Source organism: Amphiprion ocellaris, chromosome 21 (assembly GCF_022539595.1).
Source record: "Amphiprion ocellaris isolate individual 3 ecotype Okinawa chromosome 21, ASM2253959v1, whole genome shotgun sequence".
Classification (NCBI taxonomy): domain Eukaryota; kingdom Metazoa; phylum Chordata; class Actinopteri; family Pomacentridae; genus Amphiprion; species Amphiprion ocellaris.
Genome location: NC_072786.1, coordinates 1898824 through 1924533, shown reverse-complemented (window position 1 = coordinate 1924533; position 25710 = coordinate 1898824). Strand labels below are relative to the sequence as shown.

General features: G+C 34.5%; 1 protein-coding gene across 1 annotated transcript; it reads left to right on the top strand.

Annotated features, from left to right (window-relative positions):
- The first annotated feature begins 438 nt into the window (after nucleotides 1-438).
- LOC118471118 (tetraspanin-5-like) lies at nucleotides 439-14366 on the top strand. The gene is made up of 9 exons (XM_055006334.1): nucleotides 439-598; nucleotides 2741-2797; nucleotides 6475-6594; nucleotides 6730-6804; nucleotides 8512-8607; nucleotides 8701-8826; nucleotides 11213-11245; nucleotides 11334-11417; nucleotides 12731-14366. The coding sequence occupies exons 1-9, from the start codon at nucleotides 539-541 to the stop codon at nucleotides 12821-12823; spliced, it is 744 nt and encodes a 247-aa protein (XP_054862309.1). The 5' UTR covers nucleotides 439-538; the 3' UTR covers nucleotides 12824-14366.
- Nucleotides 14367-25710: the final 11344 nt, after the last annotated feature.

Genomic DNA, 25710 nt, shown 5'->3' with positions numbered 1-25710 from the left:
ATAAAGAACAGATTTTATAGTTTTTAACAATATTTGGGGAAAAAAACAGTAAACTTCTGTTACAATTTAACTGCGTCTTTACAGTAGCTTATTGTAGTTAAGTATGCTATACATTTTTACAGTGTATATGGTGTCAATGTCTCATGTTTTCAGCTTGTTTCAACTCTTTTTTGCAGTTTTTATTTGTATTTTGACAAATTTACAGTACTTTCTGACAATTTACTGTTAAAAAAACACAAAAAAATGTAAAAAAAAAAAAACCAAACAAAACACAAATAGTAGTTTTTGTTGCTGTGAACGTGCAGCAGCTCGGCAGGTGAACTAAACCTGTCATCATCAAGGTGTTTTTTTTTTCATGAGCAGGTATAATCACGCAGCAGGGAAATCCTCCATCCTGATTCCTGCAGATCTGAGTGATGCAGATCTACGCTCTGCTGGAACCTTATAGGAGCCAACGCTGCTGCACCTCGTCGCATTAACTGCAGCGCCGCATGCTCTCAGCTTCACCTCGACAGCAACAAAAAGAAAAACACCAAAGATGGGAAAAATTAACGGATGCCTCAAGTGCCTCTTTATCTTCTTCAATGTCATCTATGCGGTGAGTTTCTACCCCTTTTGGCCTCTTTTTTTTTTTTTTTTTTACTGTTTTTTGGATTTTTAAATCCCTTTTTTTTAAGAGGAAAAACGCCAAAAAACTACTTTTAGACTCTTAAATGTTCCAGAAGTTTGTGTGATTTTGGTGGAAAAATGACAAAAACATGCCAAACTTTAAAAAAATGTTTAAAACAAACAAAAAAAGGCTCTTTTTAGGAAGTTTAATGTTAATTATTTGTTAATTTTTGCACATTTTTGGCTCAAATTGAAGCTAAAACTCCTGAACAATAATGAGCTCCAGGTTTTGTTTGTCGCTCGTCTTCTGTAAACAATCATTTCCAGTAACAAGTGGGCAGAAAAAAAAAAACACCTCAAAAAGAAAAAAAAAACCTGGCTCACATTTTAGCCCGCCCTTTCCATTAGTGCTCCGAGTGCTAATGGGAGGAAAAAAACTGAGAAAAAACAGTTGATTTAAACAGGGAGGAGTCCGTTCTCAGCTGAAAAAAACAGCAAAAAATCAGCTTAAGCGAATTAAATGCAACAATGAGGATCCTGTGCAGAAAAAAGGAGCAAAAATCAGTTTATAAAAGCTGAATTTGACATTTTTAAACATTATTATTATGATCTTTGCTCCTTTTTAAATGTTTTTTGCAGGAAAAAAAACTCATATTTGATCCGTTTTTCTTCATCTAATTAAAAGTCACATCAAATTCGATGCGTTTTGACTTAATTTGGCATCTGGAAACAATCCGTTGATTAAGTTTACAGGTTGCTTCAGGTCACGCAGACTCGTTTATTAGTTTTATTTTAGCTCGTTGTTGCCTCCCAGTGTCTCAACGCAGAAACAACAAGAAGCTCAGCCTCGATGCTCATTACTTTCACTTTAACGCATCTAAAATAGCTGTAAGACTGTAAAAAATAAAAACAATAAATAAAAAAATTATCAAATAAAACAGGAAAAATTCTTTACATTTTTAATCATTTCTAAATAGTTTTTCAGCATTTTAAAAATACACAGAAATATAAATAAATCACAATAATTGACTAAATTTAGATTTTTATTCTAAATTATCATGGATCATAAGATTTTTATGTAACGATTTGATCTAAAATTAACAGTTTATTATTGCAAATGGAATAATTATAATTTATCTAATTAAAGTGATAAATCCATAATTTAATTACTACTTCTAGAATATTAAATATTCTGTCAAATTTGTAAGATTTTAATGTAAAATATGATTTTATGTGAAATAAACAAGTTTGTGCCGTTTCAAACCACATTCCTATTTTAATGGCAATATTTTGAAATTTTTTAAGCATAAATCTATATTTAAAAAAATGTTAAATAAATATACTGTTAATAATAAGAATTTTATTATCTATGTGTGTATGTGTATATATATGTGTGTCTGTGTGTGTGTATACATATATATGTGTATATATATATATATTTATATGTATGTATATATTTACACAATTATTTTTATTGTTTTAACAGACATATTTTGACTTTTTTTTACATAAATCTATAGTTAAAAAATGAACAAATACATTGTTAATAATAATAATGACAATAATAACAATCATAATGATAAAATAATGAAATAAATAATAAAATAAAATAAAGTCTAATAAATAACATGTTTTTACTTTTAATTTTACTTTCAAGAAATATTTCATTTCTTTAGTTTTTTTTAAAGCAACGACACAATTACCAAACGTGTTAAATATCATTTGTGTCACATTTGTGACTTTAAAGGGCTTTTAACTTGATAAATATATAATTTTAAACAATGTAAAGCAGATTATTTTCAAGTTTGATTTGAAGAAAATCCTGTTTTCTCTGAATCAACGCTTCACATTTGCATCTTTTCTGCATCAACATGTGGCGGAAATTTATTGACGTGAAGGAAAAAAACTCCAATCTGATGGATCTACATGTGTTTTATGAGCTCATAATTCATACTTTGAGAGCGGTTCGTCGCTGATGGTGGTTTTTGTTGTGAATATTGAGGTTTCTTGTGTTTTTCTGCATCATTTTATAAACCTCTGATGTTGTTTTTGGTACATTTAAGGTAAAGTTGGTGGATTTTATGTTTAAAAAGTCTCAGATTTAATAAAATGTTTGCTGTCGGCTCCTCAGATCCTTGGATGTGTGCTCGTGTACGGCACAGCGAGGGCGACCATCTACAGCCACCAGGTAAACAACAACAACAACAACAGTTAAACTATTATATTCACAGTCTGATATCTGCATGTATGAAGTGATAAAGTGCCAAAATCTTCATCGATATTTTCATTAAAAGTTCTGATTTTTAGCCTAAATTTCACTAATTTTCCCAAATGATCCAAAGTGTCCACTTGAATAGTTTAGTAACAGTCTGAAAGCTGAAACTCTGACTAATTTTTCAGTTTTTACGGTTTCTCACTCTGACAAATAGTGGATTTTTGGTGATTTTTTAAATATATAACTTGAATCTGCTGGCAGGTTTTTGGGTTCGGAGGTTAAATGTGTTTTCTTTGTAACGGCCAGCAGTGGGCGACTCCTGCCGGTTAGCGTAGCTTAGCTTAACTTAGCTTAGCATGAAAACTGAAAGTAGCGGCCAAATTCCAAACGCTTCACAACAGTAGTTTGCAAACGGCTGTGGCTATGGCCATCATGATATATAGACTATATCATGAACTTACAAGGGTGAATATGCAGGTGGAGCTAGCAACTGGTTAGCTTAGCTTAGCATTAAAACTGATAGCAAAAGCACTATTCTAAATTTAAGCCTTCAAAATTTCAGTCCATAAACGCTTGCGACTATGTCCATCTTGATACACTTTCTCGTCATAAACATATGAGGGTGATTATATAGGTGGAGCTAGTAGCCAGTTAGCTTAGCTTTGCATTTAAACTAAAAGCAGCAGCTAAACTCCAGAGTCGACATTCAAAATGTCAGTGTACAAATACGTGTGGCTGTGTCCATCTTAACATATATACTGTACATCATACAGCTACAAGAACTAAACCCTGGTAATTGTGCAGGTGGAGCTAGCAACTGATTAGCCTAGCTTAGCATTAAAGCTAAAAGCAGCAGCCAAATGCCAGACTTGAGCTTTGAAAATGTCCGTCCCCAAATGCCTGTGACTGTGTCCATCTTTATATCCAGCCTACGCCATAAATCTATGAGGGGGATGATGTAGGTGGAGCTAGCAGCTGGTTAGCTTAGCTTAGCATAAAAATTTAAAGCAACAGACAAATTCCAGACTTGAACCTTCAAAATTTCAGTCCACAAATGCCTGTGGCTGTGTCCATCTTTATATACAGTCTACATCATAACCTGTGAGGGTGATTATGCAGGTGGAGCTAGCAGCCAGTTAGCTTTGCTTAGTATAGCATAAAAACTGAAAACAATAGCCAACATTTCAGTCTATAAACGCCTGTGGCTGTGTCCGTCCTTATATACAGTCGGCGTTATAAATGTATGAGGGTGGTTATGCAGGTGGAGCTAGCAGACAGTTAGCGTAGCATAGCATTAAAACTGAAAAAAGCAGCCAAATTCCAGACACAAAGCCTCAAATTAGCAGTATATCAACCCATATTGAGAGTGTACGTCATGAATCTACAAAAATCAAACCCTAAACCCTGGTAACAGTGCATGTGGAGCTAGCAGCTGCTTTGCTTAGCTTAGCTTAGCTTAGCACAAAAACTGAAAGCAACAGTCAAATTCTAGATTCAAGCCTTCAAAATTTTGGTCCACAAATTTCTGTGACTATGTCCGTCCTTACATACAGTCTATGACATAAACCTATGAGGGTGAATATGCAGGTGGAGCTAGTAACTGGTTAGCTTAGCTTAGCATAAAACCTAAAAACAAGGGGATCTTTGGGTTGTTTTTTTTTTTTGTGCGTTACATGTTGAATCAAAAGTGAACTTTTCTGCGTTCATTTTCCAGACTTGATCGGTGGTCAGAACAGATTAAAGCTGCATCAAACTAAGCAGCAATCAGACAAAGAGAAGTTTGAGGAGGTTTTGAAATAAAACAAAAGCAGCTGTTTCGTGATAGTGGAGGCCGATGTGATGGACGCGGTGTTTGGAAATGTTTAAACGGACTGGAGGTGAGTGTTTACAGCCCAGGCTCCGGTTTCTTCCTCCTAACACAGAACAGATGCAGCTCGGGGCAGACTTCCACTCGTTCCCAGATAATCACACTTACTTTCCATTTCTGGTTTTGGTTTTTTAGAATACAGATAATCAGGTTTCCCGCTCTTATCCTGCTTTCTCCAGGATGCAGGATTTAACTCGGCTAATGGGACGAAACTCGACACCCAGAGTTCCGTCTGATGTATTTCAATTAAACTTTATTTTACTCCCACAAAAACACACAAAAGTCATCATTAGCCAACTGTAGAATGGTCTAATTTACCCCTAATAATGCACTGATGTTATTATTATCATTATTATTAGATATTTATGCTAAAGCAATACAATAAATAAAAACCTTAGCATTGATATATATACGTGTGTGTGTGTGTGTATGTGGTGTGTGTCTGTGTGTGTAAATCCATAATTTTATTGCTACTTTTGAAATATTAAATTCTGTTTTTGTGTAAACTCGTGTGAAACTTGACGCTATCTTAAAATAACGTTATTAATTCAACAGACGTATTTTGATTTGTTTTTAACATAAATCTACATAATAAATAAATTTTAAAAATTGAAAAATTAATAAATATATAGGAAATATTGCTAATACTACTACTACTACTACTACTACTACTACTACTAATAATAATAATAATAATAATAATAATAATAATAATAATAAAGTTATTAGTGTAATAATAATAGTAATAATAATACAGCCATTATTATTAATATTTGGATTACTATTTCTATTTCAATATTATTCAACCTATTTTGAGGTAATTTCTGTTTTAACGTGTAAATGTCCTTTTGTAAAACATTTAAAAAAACAAAATTAAGCCAAAAATAATTTTTAAAAAATAATAAGAAAAAGAAAAGGAATTTATTATTAGCATAATAGTGTTAATATTTATATTAATATTATTTCAATTATTATTTCTATTTTAATATTAATCAACCATATTTAGAGGTAATTTGTGTTTAAACATGTAAATGTCCTTTTATAAAACACTAAAAATTAAAAAATAAGTCAAGAAGAAGAAGAATGATAAAAAGCCCAGTAATATTAATTTCATTATTGACATTGATAATAATATTATTTTAATATTATTTTTCAACCATTTTTGAGGTAATTTGTAATTTTATAATTTGTATTTAAACATGTAAATGTCCTTTTGTAAAACATTAAAAATCCCAAATTAAGCCAATAATAATACTAATACTACTACTACTACTACTACTACTACTACTACTACTACTACTACTACTACTACTACTAATAATAATAATAATAATAATAATAATAATAATAATAATAATAATAATAATAATAATAATAATAATAATGTTATTAGCCTAAAAATATTAATATTTGGATTGTTATTAATATTTTAGTATTATTCCAACATATTTTGTGGTAATTTCAGTTTAAACATATATATATATATATATATATATATATATATATATATATATATATATATATATATGTTTAAATGAATTGTTCCATACAGCAGTTATGGTGAATGTGAGCGTTTCACTAATCAGTGATAAAGCTGCCAGTGTAGAGAGACTCTCACATCCTGATGTACTTATATTAACCCAATGTACATTTTAGTACCACTTAGGTTTGATCTCCTGAGGTGGTACCAACATCTGGTCCGGTCCATGGACTATATCTGACTTGTAGCTCTGCAGTACCTCAGTGTTTTTGCTTTTCTTGTCGTCCTGTCTTGGCTGTGCAGCTCTCAGCGGTTGGAGGTCCAGGCCTGGGATGGGCCTGGGTGTTTGCCATCGGCATGCTTGGCATCTCCTGCCTGGGAATCTACGCCGCCTGCTCCGAGAAAGCCCTCATGCTCAAAATAGTACGTAAAAAAATCCTATGTCAAATACGCTGAACAAACCATTGATGTCTGTATGTTTTCATTTTTTGGAAAATCTCGCAGCGAACCAAACGAGTGCTGCTTCTGTGAGTGTTGTTCATGTTGTTTCATGCACAGTTTGCAGGTTTCATGGGCGTCGGAATGATCATCATGCTGATCTTTGGCATTATCATGGCCGTCACAAGAAACAAGGTGATCTTTCTTTTTAGCTACACGTCTGTTTATCTGTTAGCCTGTCCCAATCCTCTTCTCTGTTTCTTTGTAAATGTTCTTACCCTGAAGTTCTCAGGCTTGACTCAAAGTTACCTTCAAGTATATTCACTCACCTTGAAGCTAATGGTCTTCTATCTTTGACTACTTTGGCTGTTTTAAGGTGACCCAACCTTTTGGACTCCATCGAAAAGATGTAGAAAACCTGTATTCTCTACATGCAGGCCAGAAAATGTCCTGTAGATCAGCTGTAGTACCTGGTTGTTCCACCAGGTGGAGCATCTTACTGTTTAACCCTTGTGTCGTCCTTTTTAAAGTTTGAGAATGTGGAAAAAATATATATTTTCACAGTGAAAATTTCCACATTTTCAACATTTTTGGGAAATTTTTGAACAGTTTTTGGTGGAAAAAAGAAATGTTAAAAAATAAATGTTTCTTTAAGAACATTCAGGAAAATTTTTTTATCAAAATCCAGTGAAAATCGCTGGATTTTGGTTGATATTTTTCTGAATGTTCTTAAAGAAAATATTAGAAGTTTTACTGATGAATATGGAATCACTTTTTGGGAATTTTTTTTGGAAGAGTTTTGTTAATTTTTTTTTTTTTTTTTAATTACAAGAATTTTCTTGTCCAATTTGGGGGAATTTTTTTTTTTTTTAACCCTCCTGTTGTCTTCATTTATGGCACCAATAAGCATTGTTCCCTTGTCTGAAAAAAATCCAAAAATTCTGCAAAAAATTCTCCAAATTTATAAAAATTTGCTAAATCTTCAGGAAGAAAAATTCTGAAAAGTTGCCCTTAAAAGTTTTCTTTAAAAAAAAAATCTCCAAATTTGAAAAGAAATAATTTTTTTTAAAAAGAAATATTTTCAAAAAATGAATAAAAATCTTCCAAAAATCCTAAAAATATCTAAAATGATTCCATATATATCAGTAAAAGTTCTAATACTATTATATTATGTTATTATATTATATTATTATTCTAATATAATATTATTATTCTAATGCAGTAATAGTAGTTGATTTGTTTCTGAATATTCTTAAAGAAATTTTTTTTAAAAAAATTTAAAATTTTAGCTTCTTGCCAAATTTGGGGATTTTAAAAAAATGTTAAGGGAAACTTTTCAGGAATTTTTAGAACTGAAGATTTTGCACATTTTTGAAATTTGGGGAACTTTTTTGCTGAATTTTTGGATTTTTTTCAGATGAAGGAACAATATTTTTGGTGCCCATAAATGAGGACAACAGGACAGTTAACACTTTCGAGGCCAGAAGAGGCATCAGTCGGCTACAGTTCATGTTGGCTAGCAGAGAGCATTGTGGGAGTTGGCAATATTCCCACAATGCTGTGTAACGATGTAACTGAATTAGAATCTTTTGAGATCGAATCGGAATATCCCTGCCAGTAACTTCTCTTCATTTAGGTGCGCTCAGAGTCAACGTTGTCAGATTTTAACCCACAAAAAGCAACAGAAAGGCTAACACAGCTAAACATTTTGCGCCACATTGAACCTGTCCTGAGTCCTTGCGGTGAACGAGCCGCCTCACATTGATAGTAGTTCTGGGTTATAATCGCCTGTCTCTCTCCGTCGTCCTTGAAGCTAACGTCTTCCTCAGTCTGTCTCGATGCCAACATGTTTTCTCTCCTTAGCATACCACGATGCTAACGGCGCTCCGTCTCTCCCTGTAGGTCCGAGACGCCTTCATGACCCTCACAAGTGAGTACGTGAAGCCCATACTGGAGGATGAGGAAATGAGGACGATGCTCCAAGCGATCCAAGAAGCTGTAAAGTCCTTCGTACTATTAATTAACTCTTAAGGAGAGCGGTCCAGCTAGCTACCTCAGGAAGCTTTGATTTAAAGCGTCATGTGCTTCCAGGTCCAGTGCTGTGGGGTGGCCAGCGCAGAGGACTGGGGCAACGAGATCCCCGAATCCTGTCGATGCAGCAGGTCCTCCTACAGCAGTTATGGTCTGGGATATGGACAATGTAAATCGAAACCACAGGTTGGTTTTAGAAGAAGTCTTATCTGCACTTCTGTTGGGTTTAACTTCAAAATAAGAGTCTCTTCCAGGTAACTGTGGTTGATAGCATTTTGCTAGGCTAACAGGAGGACATTTACATACAGTGGGGCAAAAAAGTATTCAGTCAGCCACCGATTGTGCAACTTCTCCCACTTAAAATGATGACAGACGTCTGTAATTTTCATCATTGGTACACTTCAACTGTGACAGACAGAATGTGGAAAAAAAATCCAGGAACTCACATTGTAGGATTTTTAAAGAATTTATTTGTAAATTATGGTGGAAAAGAAGTATTTGGTCAATAACAAAAGTTCAGCTCATTACTTTGTAATATAACCTTTGTTGCCAATGACAGAGGTCAAACGTTTACTGTAGGTCTTCACCAGGTTTGCACACACTGTAGCTGCTGTTTTGGTCCATTGCTCCAAGGAGGGGTCCGTTTCACGAAGCAGCTTTAGTGAAAACTCTGAGTTTGTTAACCCTGAAATGAGGGAAACTCAGAGTTTTCCGTTTCACGAAGGGAGGTAACTCAAACCAGAGACAGAGGAGTAACTCTAGCCTGTTTCACAAAGAGGGGTAACTTAAACTCTCAGTCAGTTACCGTAGTAACAGACTCTATGACTCTAACCTGGTCGGGACCAGGTTTTTCTCAGTAAACCTCGAGTTTCTCTCAGTCTCCGCCCTCTTTCAGCCACATGCTATTAGATTCATTCATTCATTCATTCATTCATTCATTCATTCATTCATTCATTCGTCCATTCATTCATTCATTCATTCATTCAGCAGGTGAGTTTTGAGCCTCGTTTTGCTGTCTATAAATGTCATGTCCTTTTATGAACGATCCAGTGGATGAAGGAGCAGCATTACTGCACAGAGAATTAAATATTCATCAGGAGATTGTTATCAGACCTCACATAGATGTTCTTGCATTTCCAGACAATTATCTTTTTGAACGGTACCGTTTCACCTCACAGTCCATAATCTACATCCAACCTAATCCATCCTTACATTTACAACATCACCAACCTCAGTCATGCTCTCACATCCCAGCAGATATTGTGTGTTGCACTGTGGTTCTTTTGGAAGTTTTTTATAAAATGTCGGAGATGCAGAGAACCTCAGTAAGACAACTGTATGCAGGACGGTCAGAAAAGTGTGTCTGGCCCTGAAATGACTTTTACCATCTTTGTGGTTTTCCCTGGAAATAAACCTGTCAGAGCCATCAAGGAGGAGTTTCACAGGATTGCAGGTGAATGATGTAGAGATCTGCTAAATTAATTTTAAATCCTATTCTGTTAATGACATCGTGCTGCAACCTCAGACTGGGATTAGTAATTTTAATTTCTTTTAGGATTTCTCACCGAATGTTTTTATATTTCATCTTAAGCCACGTTTCATCTTCAATGCTCTCACTGATGGAAGGAGGTTTTGGCTCAAAATCTCACAATACATGGCCCCATTCATTCTTTCCTGAACACGGATCAGTCGTTCTGTCCCCTTTGCAGAAAAACAGCCCCAAAGCATGATGTTTCCACCCCCATGCTTCACAGTAGGTTTGGTGTTCTTGGGATGCAACTCAGCATTCTTCTTCCTCCAAACACGACGTGTTGAATTTGTACCAAAAAGTCCTATTTTGGTGTCATCTGACCACATGACATTCTCCCAGTCCTCTTCTGGATCATGCGTATGTTCTCTGGCTAACTTCAGACAGGCCTGGACATGTACTGGCTTCAGCAGGATCTGATTCTCTCAGTGCAGTGTGTTCCTGATGGTATCCTTTGTTACTTTGGTCCCAGCTCTCTGCAGCTCATTCACCAGGTCCTCCTGTGTAGTTCTGGGATTTTTGCTCACCGTTCTCATGATCATTTTGACCCCACGGGATGAGATCTCATGTGGAGCCCCAGATCGAGGGAGATTATTAATGGTCTTGTTTGTCTTTAGCTGTCTTTAGCATTTGGAAAAAAAATGGTTGAGTTTTTTTTCCGAATGTTCTTAAAGAACATATTACAACTTTTACTGATATATATATGGAATCACTTTAGATATTTTAGGATATTTTTGGAAGACTTTGACTTATTTTTAAAAAAATATTTAAATTTTTTATATTTTTTATTTTGTAAATTTTTGTTTCTTGCTAAATTTGGGGATTTAAAAAAAACTTTCAGGGGAAACTTTTAAGGAATTATTGGAATTTTCTTCCTGAAGATTTTGCAAATTTTTATAAACTTGGGGGTTTTTTATTTTTTTTGCTGAATTTTTGTATTTTTTTTCAGACAAGGGAAAAAATTTTTTGGTGCACGTAAATGAGGACAACAGGAGGGTTAAGCTAATTATGCTAATGACTTCATTGTTTTTTGTGTCCCTGCAGGGATTCAAAGGTCCGGACAGCATCCATGCACAGGTATCCAACCCGTCAACTCGCCAATCGATCCAAACATCCTCGAGTTTTCCAGATAATGATCCTGTTTTTGTTGCTTCTCCTCTTCCAGACCTGCAGTGACTTCATCTACATGTACGTCGACCTGGCCTTCAAGGTGGCCCTGGGCTTCTTCTTCGGTTTCGCCGTCACCGCTGTAAGCTCCAATGACATTCCCCTCGGTTGACACTGTTTGTTAGTCAGAAGAAAACACAAAAATGCAAAATTTAACTGAGATGGATTCAAAACTTTTAGTCTTTGATGTCCAGGAAGGAGTCTAGTCGCTTTTTAATACCAGTAGGGTTGTTTTTGGTGACGATGTCTGCCCAAACTCAGCAACTACACCGCAAAAACTCAAAATCCTACCAAGTCTGTTTGTCTTATTTTTAGTCAAAATGTCTCATCCCACTTGATTTAAGATAAATTCACTTAACAAGAGACATTTCAGCAGATGGAGGGACTTGTTTTAAGACAATGCATCTTAAATATCTTGTTAAGTCAAACAATCTTGAAATTATCTTGTTTTGAGTTGAATTTTACAAGAAAACTCAAAATAAGTTTAACCCTCGTGTCGTCCTGAGGGTCAAAATTAACCCGTTTTAAAGTTTGAAAATGTGGGGGGAAAAATTTTTTCACAGTAAAACTTCTGATGTCCATATTTTCAACATTTTTGGGAAATTTTGGAACATTTTTTGGTGGAAAAAAGTAATGTTAAAAAAATCAACCAAAATCCAGCGAATTTCATTGGATTTTGGTTGATTTTTTTGTGAATGTTCTTAAAGAAAATATTAGACATTTCACTGATATATATGGAATCACTTTAGATATTTTTAGGATTTTTTGGAAGATTTTTACTCATTTTTTGAAAATATTTACAAGAATTTTCTTGCCAAATTTGGGGGATTTTTTTTTTTTTAAATAAAACTTTTGAGGGAAAATTTTTAAGGAATTATTGGAATTTTCTTCCTGAAAATTTTGCAAATTTTCAGAAATTTGGGGATTTTTTTTGCTGATTTTTTGGATTTTTTTTCAGACAAGGAAACAATATTCTTTGGTGCCCGTAAATGAAGACAACAGGAGGATTAAAACATCTCAAATTAGGAGGTTACATGAAAGCAAAAATCTATTTTTGAGTGAAAAACTGCTATTTTTTAGCATGTCTGGCTTATTTTAAGACACCTAAACTTGACAATCCTGGTAAAATATAACTTAAAATAAGTTTTCCCAGCTAATTTTAAGATCTCAATATTCTAAATATCATATCTTATTTCAAGAAATCTTACCAAGACATTTTCACTTGTTCTATTGGCAAATTTTTTTCTCTTATTTCAAGGTAAAAGTTGCTTGAAATAAGTTTATTTTTCTTGTTTTGAGAGGGGCATTTTTTCCAGTGTAATTCGCTAGTTTGAAGCGTCTTTTTAAGGATTGGTTCATCCTTGAGGTGTTTGACCTGTTCGTCCATCCTTCCAGCTGCTCGGCCTGCTGATTTCCCTGCTGATGATCCACCAGGTCAAACGTCACGACGGCGCCGGAGGCTCGTCTCTCGCCATGAAGGGCTACTGAAGGCCGCCTCCGACCTTCAACCTCTGCACTCCACGCACCACTTCTTCTTATTTACCTTTTTGTTGTTTTTTAAATGCCGTTTCTGCCATTAAAGAGAGCGAGCGGAGACAACGCCACCGTGGGAAGAGAGGAAAACCTCCAGCTTTGTATCGTGGAAAATATTGCTTAAATATCAAACATCTATTTTTTTGTAAATCAATATATCTCTTTTTTGTGTTAATTGATATTTCCATGTATTGTACTCATAAACACGTATCGTAGACATGAACTTTTTCTGACTGCAGCTCTGTTAACCCGAAGAGGCAAATAAAATCCACATCGACATTCCAAAATATCCCAAATTAAAACTGTCAATAAAAACTGCGACTCCAGAGATTAATTTGGTTCAGAAACATCCAACAACTGGGGCTGAAACTCTCTGGAAGCTAACAGTGATAAACTGAAAATGCAATTTTAGTTTAGCAACCGTTGTGTTTTGTTATTCGTGACTAGATTAAACCTCTTTCTTGACCATACAATAGCAACTTTAAGATAGTAAAGTAGCTGACAGGCTAACTGTTAATGCTCTTGGCAAGCAGGAACATGCTAGTGCTAGTTCTTCTACCTAACGGTTTGGCTGCTAGCGTTAGCAAGTTAGCAAACTAGTTAATTTCTTTGCTCCCTGGCCAGTAATTCTGAAGATGATAAACATTTACAAACCATCCATCTTTTGCAGAGCACTTTATATGCTAATGCTAACAGCTAATGTTAAACCAAAGTGGCTAGTGCAGCACAGCTAACAGGCTAATAGGATTTTAGATTTCAGAGGGGACTAAAAGCTGCTGTAACATTTACTTATGGTGCCTGAATTCTGTGTTTTTTCCCACATAAAATACATAAAATAAAAACCATAAATTGATGCAAAAGGCACAAATTATCTTGAAATTTGGTGTTTATCGCTCAAGTTGTCCTGTTGAAGAACATCCAAATGATCTTTAAGGTTTATTATGGGTCAAAAACCCAAATTTATGCACTAAGGGTCACCAAAACTGAACTGGATGATTAAATTTCATTACAATTAATTCATCTTCTTGTATTAATTGCTGGTAAATTAGTAACTACTTGTAAAGAAACATTACTTGAGAACCTCTTCGGGTTAAATTGATCCAGTCAGAAGAGCATTCAGCTTGTCGCCTGTCTGTGTGATTGTAAAGAACAACGCAACATGATGAATTCTGCATATTTTCCAAACCTGTGTATGTCTACATTGAGCACTTGAGGACTTATAATATGAAGCCAAAGACATTTTTGCTGACAGAATAAACGGAAAATCTGAATGTGAACAATTGAAAAGTCACCAAAATGTTTGTTTTTACCACAGACTGTATGTGAAAGATGGATGTAGCTTCTCGGTGTGAAAAAAAAACTAAAGCTTTAAAGCTGCATTCTCTGTAATGGCCAGCAGGGGGCCACTGCTAGAAAAGCAATTGTACTGTAGTTCATGAGAGGACGAGCCTCCTTCTCAGTTGATTTATTACCCCAGTAAACACTTTTCTGATGAGTTCATGGTCTCAATTGTGAGTTTAATGTCTCCTTTTATGCAGCATGATGTTAGTTTTGCAATTTATGATCTGGTTTAGAGGAAAATAGATGATAAACATCAGTATATTTGAGGGCGGGGCTATTGTCTAAACAAAATGTTGCATCTTGAGTTCTCAAAAAATTCCAAACTGTTGGATTTAAAACGCAAACCAGTGGGTGCATCGATCTGTTATATACAGTCTGTGGTTGGTATCTGAATCATTATGACAAATAAAAGCCATGATAGTAAATTTTATTTATTTATTCACATTTAAAGGGAAGGTTCGCATGATGTAAGTTAAAATCAACAACAAAAACAAAAGCAGGCAAACAAAGAATACCAATAAGCTTTGAGAAGAAGCTTCAGGAAAGTCAAATTTGTGGATTAGAAGTGAAAGTTTGGTCTGTCATCTACAGTTTTTAACCACAAGGTGGCAGTGTTATTTAGCTTTTAGTTACTTTCACATCCAAAAATTAGATTCCACTCAGCATTTGAAAACTTTAACCCTCGTGTCGTCCTGCGGGTCAAATTGACTCATTTTAAAATTTGAAAATGTGGAAAAAAGAAAATATTTTCACAGTGAAACTTCGGATGTCCACATTTTCAACATTTTGGGGAAATCTTTGAACCTTTTTTGGTTGAAAAAAAAAAGAAATGCTAACAAAAAAAAAAAAAAAAAATCAACATTTTCCCAAATTTTCTGAAAGAAAATATTAGAACTTTTACTGATATATATGTAATCACTTTAGATGGTTTTGGGATTTTCTGGGGGAAGATTTTTACTCATTTTTTGAAAATATTTACATTTTAAAATTGTTTATTCTTTAAATTTTAATTTCTTACCAAATTTGGACTTTTTTTTTTTTTTTAAATAAAACTTCTAATGGAAACTTTTGAGGAATTTTGGGATTTTTGTTCCTGAAGATTTTGCAGATTTTTATAAATTTGGGGAATTTTTTGCTGAGTTTTTGTATTTTTTACAGACAAGGGAACATTTTTTTTGGTGCCCATAAATGAAGACAACAGGAGGGTTAAAGACGTGATAGTACCATATTATCCTAGCAGAACTCTTCGCTCTCAGACTGCAGGCTTACTTGTTGTTCCTAGAATCTCTAAAAGTAGAATGGGAGGCAGAGCCTTCAGTTATCAGCTCCTCTCCTATGGAACCAGCTCCCAGTTTGGGTTCTGGAGGCAGACACCCTCTCTAATTTTAAGACCAGGCTTAAAACCTTCCTTTTTGACAAAGCTTATAGTTAGGACTGACTTGGGACCAGTCTACTCTGCATCACCCTCACTATACTTGATTTGCTCATCTGCATACTGTTTGAATTTTACTACCAGCTATATATGTAGTATATTTAATGCCAGAGCCGTACACCATAGCAGGAAACGATGAATCAGTTTCAATGTTAGCCTGTATGTTGTATGTATCATCTATCTGATCATACATGTATCCGATGTGTGTTATATGTTCCTTGTTATATGTTTTTTTCCCTGTTAAAAGGGTGTTTTCCTGCCACTGTCTCCTTAGGGCTGCTCTGGGGTTCAGGCATATGGGTTCTGTAAAGTGTCTCGAGACAATTTGACTGTAATTGGAGCTATATAAATAAAATTGAAATGAGCAAAAATGTCATAGTTTAGTATGTCGTCCAAAATGTGGAAAAAAAATGTCATATTTTAGTATGTCGTCCAAAATTTTTTGGTCATGGTCTTTCTGGTCCTGCTCCAGAACACCTTCATCAACTATGTTTTCCTTGGAAGAGGCCCTCAGATGCTTCAATCTCTGACAACTAATATTTTCGGCTGAACTAAAGACAGACTTTGTGATTTTTCTGCTCACATGTTGTGTTGTTGTAAACTTCCTCTTTCAAATAAATATCCTCCTAACCCCCTGGAAACCAGCGTTTGTCCTGTTTTTGTGTTGCTCCTCAGCGACCCTAGACAGCCGGGTCCTAATGTTTTTTGAGCAACACACCATACTATGACGTTTTTACAATGATGGTTCTACTATGGAACCAGTTTGACATGTTCAGCTGTTCTTTGTGTGAAAACTCAGAGATTTCAGGTATCAGAAGGTGGTTTTCAACTTTCTTTGTTAACTTTCTGCTTCAAATTTAAAATAAATTTCCTTGACTAACCCCGCCCTCTGGACTTCCAGGAAGCTGTGTTCCTATTGGCTGTCCAGGTGGCTGCTTGGTGTTATCAGGAACACCTGAGCAGCTCAGTGTCTTCCTGCTTTATTTAGCTGCAGACCAACATTTCCTTTGCTTCTCTTCACCACTGAACTGGGTTTGGTTCCATTGCTTTAGCTTGTTCTTTAGGCGTTGGCTTGCAGCTTACAGCAGTAAAATCATCTTTAATGTGCTTCTTGGTGTGTTTTAGGGCTTTGTACTGGATAGTTGTCTTGGTAAATGAGGTTCTTTAGCCACAGTTAGCACATGGTGCTAATGTGTGCAGTGATTAGTGGATTTGGTGCAGCTGAGTTGTGTCTTTATCTTGGCTGTAGTGAGTCTTCAGAGGTTTCTGGTCAGACACATTCTGTATTCTTGTTTGTGAACCAACGTTGGTTGTCCAGAAGGTAAGAGTTCCTGTCCTGATTCTCTGTTCTCAGAGGTTCTCTGGTAGGCTGCAGGAGACTTTAGTGTTTGGGTTGTGCTAGTTTGGTTTTTGTATGGTTTCATTTGGACGACTATCTTGAGGCCCCTCCATGTGGTTTAGTGAGGTTTTCTGGAACAGTTCTACAAAGCAACCTGCAGCAGAAGAGACTTTGAGAGTTTTTAGGAAGTTCTGGAGAGCAGACTTTAGAGCAGCAGAAACATTTGTCAGCAGTTTGAGCAGGAGAAGGTGAGCTTCAGAGTAGAAATGAGACAGAAACCTTCTTGACCCGTGTGGTGAGGTCCTGTACCAAGAGTTTGAGCAGGTTGTGAAGAGTCTGTAGTTCTTTGGTCTGAAAGCACAAGAAGAGTCGACTCATTAAAGGAGAAAACAGGAGATATTGTTGGTTCTTCTGTTGCTCTGCAGTTTCCTTAGACTGAATATCAAGTTTATATTTTAAATGATTTCCCATGTGAGCCCAAGAAGACTTCAATAAACTCCCTCCATCCCCTGGACACAACACATTTTATTACCATGTTAAATTTTTTTTTTTTTTTTTTAAATATGTTTGAGTTTTAATCATAGTTTTAATCATAGTTTTTTCTCTTTGCTTGTTTAGTTTTGTCATCTGTGTGAAAGGTGCTAAACAAATAAAGTTGAATTGATAAACTGAATAATTGACTAACTCATGATTGTGACAACAGAAGTATTTTCATTGTGATTTAAGGGTTTATTTCATTTTTAAGGTTGGGGTTAAAATATTGAGAGAAAAAAGATTAAAGAAATAAACTACATTAAAAAAAGCGATTAAATCAAAGGAAAAAAACATTTAATACAATAAAACTTTTAAAAAGAAAATTAAACATTAAATACAATTAAATTATACTAAACAGACAAAATATTTAATTAGATAATTAAACAGAAGATACAAAACATGTAATTATGAAATTAAACAAAATTTTTTAAACATAACTATTAAACATTAAAGATGAAATATTTTAGATAATTAAACATTTAATCATACAATTAAACAAGAAGAATATTAAACATTTAAAAAATATGAAACATTTAATTAGATTGTTAAACCTTTTAATTAAAAAGTTAAATATTTAATTAGACAATAAAACTTTAAATAGGAATTAAACAGAAAATACAATGAAGCATTTAAAAAGAAAATTAAACATTAAAAGGTGGTAAAACATTTAAAAAGAAAAACCTAAAAGATTTGATCAAAAAATTAAACATGGGGAAAGAAAATGAAATTTTTCAAACAAGCCGATAAAACATTTGAAAAAACAACAATTAAACATTAAAAAGACAAAATATTTGGAAATCAAATCAGACATTAGAATACAATAAAAGGCGAGAAAAGAGCAAAACTAAACATTTAAGAGGAATCAAACTAAAGACAAAACATTTGAAAAGACACCAGTTAGACTTTAGAAGATCAAATTAAACAGAAGAGACAATAAAACAATGAAAAAGAGCAAAAACAGATAAAGATGTTAAAGCGTTTTCTAATCAGAAATGAAAACAAGTTGTTTCTTCAAACATTTCCTCTTTCTATGTTCTTGGTTTGATTGTGGACAGATTTACTAAGAACTCATTTCAGAAAACTGCTTTCCAGATAAAGTCTACTAGTAGTTGAAGGCATTGATCAAACTAATGTTACCTTCTGATCTCCACAAACTTTACTGTTCAGTGAAGAGAATCAAAGTTTGTTGAGGATTTCTAAACAACACAGGTGAAGGTCTGAGAAGAACTCAGATGGATGATCTAAATGTGAAATCAAGACTCATGGTCACAAGTTTTAAGGCTTCTGTTAACCAGAAAGTTCAAACTAACAGAGAAGTACTGAGAAACTTTTAAGATTTCAGTCCTTGGACTGTCTGAAGGTTCAAACTAACAGAGAAGTACTCAGGAACTTAGAAGATATCAGTCCTCAGACTGTCTGAAGGTTCAAACTAACAGAGAACTACTGTGGGACTTAGAAGATATCAGTCCTTGGACTGTCTGAAGGTTCAATCTAACAGAGAACTACTCAGGAACTTAGAAGATATCAGTCCTTGGACTGTCTGAAGGTTCAAACTAACAGAGAACTACTGTGGGACTTAGAAAATTTCAGCCCTCAGACTGTGTGAAAGCTCAGATCCTGAGGACTTGGGAGGTGTGGAGGGTTTGGAAAGTCTTGGAACTGAGGGTTCCACCCTCCAGCACAAAGGCTGAAGCCCAACCTCCTGAGAAAAACGGTCGAGTTGAGACTCGAGTTAAAAAAAAACTCGAAAACGACAAAAAATAGATGATAAATGCGCAAAAAAAAGAAGAATTAGTATCTGAGCGAATAGCTCAGGAGGATAAGAGGAGAGACTACGGAGTGGAAGGTCGCAGGTTCAAGACCCGCCTCTGGCACTTTTCTTTCTTTGTCTTTGTCAGGATTTTGAGAAAATTTAAGAAGTGTCTGGTCTTGAACCAGCGACCTGCAGCTCCATAGGCAAATCCTTAACTCACTGAGCTACAGATCAGATACAAAGAATTAAATTCGTCGTCCCTTTGGCATCGTAGTTCCTGAAGTGACCACATGGGCAGGGCCAAGGCGGAGTCTGGGTGGAGTCAGGGCGGAGAGTAGGCGGGGAGGTGGGTGGTGGCCTCCCCCCTCTACTCCCCCACCTCCCACCACCACCCACCACACCTTCCCCCGCCCCACGAGTTCTTCGAGTCTCCACGAGTTCTTCGAGTCTCCACGAGTTCTTCGAGTCTCCACAGGTTTTCCTCAGTTTCTGGAGTTTCCACCAGGTCCGAGGCAGAACAAGTTGTCATGAAGAGGTGTTGAAGTCGGCCAGGATGGACTGACTTTTTACAGCGACTAGAAGGAAGACCACTAGAAGAGCAGGTCTTTAACCACCATCCATAAAATCCATGGAGTCGCTCCAGAGAAATGAAAGGTCAACTTTTATCAACCTCCATCCACATGTTCAACTTGATATCTTTGAGATTTTTAGCACCACAAACCTTTAGTATCACACTTTATTATCATTTATTAGGACTTTAATGGAATCCACCAGCAGATTTAGTTTTTGTTGACAAACTTTATTCTTGTCGTCGTGGGACTGCAGTATTTAAAACTGTTCCTTCTATTTGACCTCATGTTTATTAGTTTTAGTGGAGAAACTTATTTTAATTGTCCATTAGTCTCTTAAAAACCAAATAATAAATTGGATTAGTCAAGAGGTTTAAATTTCTTACTTTGTCATATTTTAAATATGACAAAAAAATATAAAAATAAAGCATCTTGAGACAACTTGACCTGTAATTGGCGTTATATGAATAAAATTGAATTTAAATTGTATGTATCTTGTAATGTTGGAGTAATTCAGCCATATATGTTGGAAAACACATTTTCTTTGTCCATTAATTTGTTGATTGTTTTCTCCAGTAATTCATTTCTTGTTTTGGTTTATAAAATGTCAAACCCAAATATATTCAGTTTACTGTGATAAACACCAAAAAGATTTACATTCATGATGCAGGAATCAGGCAGTTTTTCACTTTTTATCTTAGTTTAGTCAGAAAGATAGTTGATAATGTGTGAATTGTTGCAGCTTGTGAGCCGTAGAAGGTTTTAATCTTTGGGGCCGAGTGTCAAAAAACATTTAGAAACCAACATCAACAAAACACTCAACAAAGATTTGAACATCATTAAAGGGAAATCCAACTTTTGCATGACAACGTCTAATTAAAGGACATTTATTTCCAACGTAAATGTGTGATATTCATCCTCTGGAGCTTTCTCTTCACATCGTCTTCCACCTGGACTGGTTTGGTCGGGAGCATGTGCAACAAACATTTGAAAAACTGCACTTTAACATCAATGAATGACACTGAAGTTTAATCTCTACATTAATGAGACTGAGTCTGGATGTGCTGCTCCGTCATTAACTCCTAAGTTTAGGGAAAGTTCAAACAAAAGAGGACAGTTCAGATCAGACTTGAGAATGAGCTTATTCTGAACAAACATCTCAGACTTTCTGAGCTTCAGCACCTCTAGCAAGATAATTTAACAACAAGCAACTCAAGAGATCCAGAAGTTGGAGAGAGTTAGCTTTAGCTGAGCCAAAGAACATGTGGGACGCTAACCTAGCAAACATTTCAGACTTTTCTCTGTGAATTCTGAGAAATAATTTCCTATTTAATGACAGAGCTACACATCTTAACTCAGTCTCATTAAAACAGACTCTAATTCAGTGTCATCCATCCATATTAAAGTGCAGTTACCCAAAATGTTTGTTGCATGAGCTCCAACAAAACCTGTCCAGGTAGAAGGCCACTTTGACAAACAGGAAGTGGAAGATTCCAAGCAGATCTATAGAAGGGGGAACCGGACTGTACTAAGTGTGGTCGAGTATAGAGGGGTGTTTTGTGGGTTTTTAAGGCTGATAATGATTATTAGTGAGACATTTGGAGAAGATATTCATTTGCAGTAAATGAAAGTATTTAAAATCTTGGAGTTAAACTTAGAAGAAAACTAGAACTCTAACAGAAAACTTTGTTGATACGTTTTTGTTTTGTTTACTATACGATGTCGAAAAAAAATGCGATTTTTCAAACATGTTGTAAAAACATGCCATATGATGAAATAATGTAAAGGAGGGTGTGAAAAACACTCCAGAAAGGTTTTCTTTGAAAAAAAAACCATCATGAATTTTGGCACAAAAAAAAAAAAACGCCGTACTATACTATGTGGGAAAAAAATGCGATTTTTCAAACATGTTGTAAAAACGTGCCATATGATGAAATAATGTAAAGGAGGTCATGAAAAACACTCCAGAAGGGTTTTCTTTGAAAAAAAAAATCATCATGAATTTTGGCGCAAAAAAAACACCTTACTATACTATGTCGAAAAAAAATGCGACTTTTCAAACATGTTGTAAAAACGTGCCATATGATGAAATAATGTAAAGGAGGGCATGAAAAAAACTCCAGAAGGCTTTTCCTTGAAAAAAAAAATCATCATGAATTTTGGCACCAAAAAAACGCCTTACTATACAATGTCGAAAAAAATTTTGATTTTTCAAACATGTTGTAAAAACGTGCCATATGATGAAATAATGTAAAGGAGGCCGTGAAAAACACTCCAGAAAGGTTTTCTTTGAAAAAAAAAACCAACATGAATTTTCGCACAAAAAAAACGCCTTACTATACTGTGTCGAAAAAAAATGCTATTTTTCAAACATGTTGTAAAAAAGTGCCATATGATGAAATAATGTAAAGGAGGCCGTGAAAAACACTCCAGAAAGGTTTTCTTTGAAAAAGAAATAATCATTAATTTTGGCGCAAAGAAAAACGCCTTACTATACTATGTCGAAAAAAAATGCTATTTTTCAAACATGTTGTAAAAAAGTGCCATATGATGAAATAATGTAAAGGAGGGCGTGAAAAACATTCAGGAAAGGTTTTCTTTGAAAAACAAATCATCATGAATTTTGGCGGAAAAAAAAAACGCCTTACTATACTATGTCGAAAAAAAATGCGATTTTTCAAACATGTTGTAAAAACGTGCCATATGATGAAATAATGTAAAGGAGGGCGTGAAAAACACTCCAGAAAGGTTTTCTTTGAAAAAAAAACCATCATGAATTTTGGCAAAAAAATAAACGCCTTGCTATACTATGTCGAAAAAAAATGCGACTTTTCAAACATGTTGTAAAAACGTGCCATATGATGAAATAATGTAAAGGAGGGTGTGAAAAACACTCCAGAAAGATTTTCTTTAAAAAAAACTCATCATGAATTTTGGCACAAAAAAAAAATGCTTTACTATACTAAGTCGAAAAAAAATGCGATTTTTCAAACATGTTGTAAAAACGTGCCATATGATGAAATAATGTAAAGGAGGCCGTGAAAAACACTCCAGAAAGGTTTTCTTAAAAAAAAAAAAAAAAAATCATGAATTTTGGCGCAAAAAAAACGCCTTACTATACTATGTCGAAAAAAAATGCGACTTTTCAAACATGTTGTAAAAACGTGCCATATGATGAAATAATGTAAAGGAGGGTGTGAAAAACACTCCAGAAAGATTTTCTTTGAAAAAAAAAACCATCATGAATTTTGGCGCAAAAAAACGCCTTACTATACTATGTCAAAAAAAAATAAGACTTTTCAAACATGTTGTAAAAACGTGCCATATGATGAAATAATGTAAAGGAGGCCGTGAAAAACACTCCAGAAAGGTTTTCTTTGAAAAAAAAACCATCATGAATTTTGGCACAAAAAAAACCGCCTTACTATACTATGTTGAAAAAAAATGCGTTTTTTCAAACATGTTGTAAAAACGTGCCATATGATGAAATAATGTAAAGGAGGCCGTGAAAAACACTCCAGAAAGGTTTTCTTTGAAAAAAAAATCATCATGAATTTTGGCGCAAAAAAAAACGCCTTACTATACTATGTCGAAAAAAAATGCAATTTTTCTAACATGTCATAAAAACGTGCCATATGATGAAATAATGTAAAGGAGGCCGTGAAAAACACTCCAGAAAGGTTTTCTTTGAAAAAAAAAACCATCATGAATTTTGGCGTAAAAAAAACGCCTTACTATACTATGTCAAAAAAAAATGAGACTTTTCAAACATGTTGTAAAAACGTGCCATATGATGAAATAATGTAAAGGAGGCCGTGAAAAACACTCCAGAAAGGTTTTCTTTGAAAAAAAAAACATCATGAACTTTGGCACAAAAAAAACGCCTTACTATACTATGTCGAAAAAAAATGCGATTTTTCAAACATGTTGTAAAAACGTGCCATATGATGAAATAATGTAAAGGAGGCCGTGAAAAACACTCCAGAAAGGTTTTCTTTGAAAAAAAAATCATCATGAATTTTGGCGCAAAAAAAACGCCTTACTATACTATGTCGAAAAAAAAATGCGATTTTTCAAACATGTTGTAAAAACGTGCCATATGATGAAATAATGTAAAGGAGGGCCGTGAAAAACACTCCAGAAAGGTTTTCTTTGAAAAAAAAATCATCATGAATTTTGGCGCAAAAAAAACGCCTTACTATACTATGTCGAAAAAAAATGCGATTTTTCAAACATGTTGTAAAAACGTGCCATATGATGAAATAATGTAAAGGAGGCCGTGAAAAACACTCCAGAAAGGTTTTCTTTGAAAAAAAAATCATCATGAATTTTGGCGCAAAAAAAACGCCTTACTATACTATGTCGAAAAAAAATGCGATTTTTCAAACATGTTGTAAAAACGTGCCATATGATGAAATAATGTAAAGGAGGCCGTGAAAAACACTCCAGAAGGTTTTCTTTGAAAAAAAAATCATCATGAATTTTGGCGCAAAAAAATGCCTTACTATACTATGTCGAAAAAAAATGTGATTTTTCAAACATGTTGTAAAAACGTGCCATATGATGAAATAATGTAAAGGAGGGCGTGAAAAACACTCCAGAAAGGTTTTCTTTGAAAAAAAAATCATCATGAATTTTGGCGCAAAAAAAACGCCTTACTATACTATGTCGAAAAAAAATGTGATTTTTCAAACATGTTGTAAAAACGTGCCATATGATGAAATAATGTAAAGGAGGGCGTGAAAAACACTCCAGAAAGGTTTTCTTTGAAAAAAAAATCATCATGAATTTTGGCGCAAAAAAAACGCCTTACTATACTATGTCGAAAAAAAATGCGATTTTTCAAACATGTTGTAAAAACGTGCCATATGATGAAATAATGTAAAGGAGGCCGTGAAAAACACTCCAGAAAGGTTTTCTTTGAAAAAAAAATCATCATGAATTTTGGCGCAAAAAAAACGCCTTACTATACTATGTCGAAAAAAAATGCGATTTTTCAAACATGTTGTAAAAACGTGCCATATGATGAAATAATGTAAAGGAGGCCGTGAAAAACACTCCAGAAAGGTTTTCTTTGAAAAAAAAAATCATCATGAATTTTGGCGCAAAAAAAACGCCTTACTATACTATGTCGAAAAAAAATGCTGATTTTTCAAACATGTTGTAAAAACGTGCCATATGATGAAATAATGTAAAGGAGGGCGTGAAAAACACTCCAGAAGGTTTTCTTTGAAAAAAAAATCATCATGAATTTTGGCGCAAAAAAAACGCCTTACTATACTATGTCGAAAAAAAATGCGATTTTTCAAACATGTTGTAAAAATGTGCCATATGATGAAATAATGTAAAGGAGGCCATGAAAAACACTCCAGAAAGGTTTTCTTTGAAAAAAAAATCATCATGAATTTTGGCGCAAAAAAAATGCCTTACTATACTATGTCGAAAAAAAATGTGATTTTTCAAACATGTTGTAAAAACGTGCCATATGATGAAATAATGTAAAGGAGGGCGTGAAAAACACTCCAGAAAGGTTTTCTTTGAAAAAAAAATCATCATGAATTTTGGCGCAAAAAAATGCCTTACTATACTATGTCGAAAAAAAATGTGATTTTTCAAACATGTTGTAAAAACGTGCCATATGATGAAATAATGTAAAGGAGGCCGTGAAAAACACTCCAGAAAGGTTTTCTTTGAAAAAAAAATCATCATGAATTTTGGCGCAAAAAAAACGCCTTACTATACTATGTCGAAAAAAAATGCGATTTTTCAAACATGTTGTAAAAACGTGCCATATGATGAAATAATGTAAAGGAGGCCGTGAAAAACACTCCAGAAAGGTTTTCTTTGAAAAAAAAACATCATGAATTTTGGCGC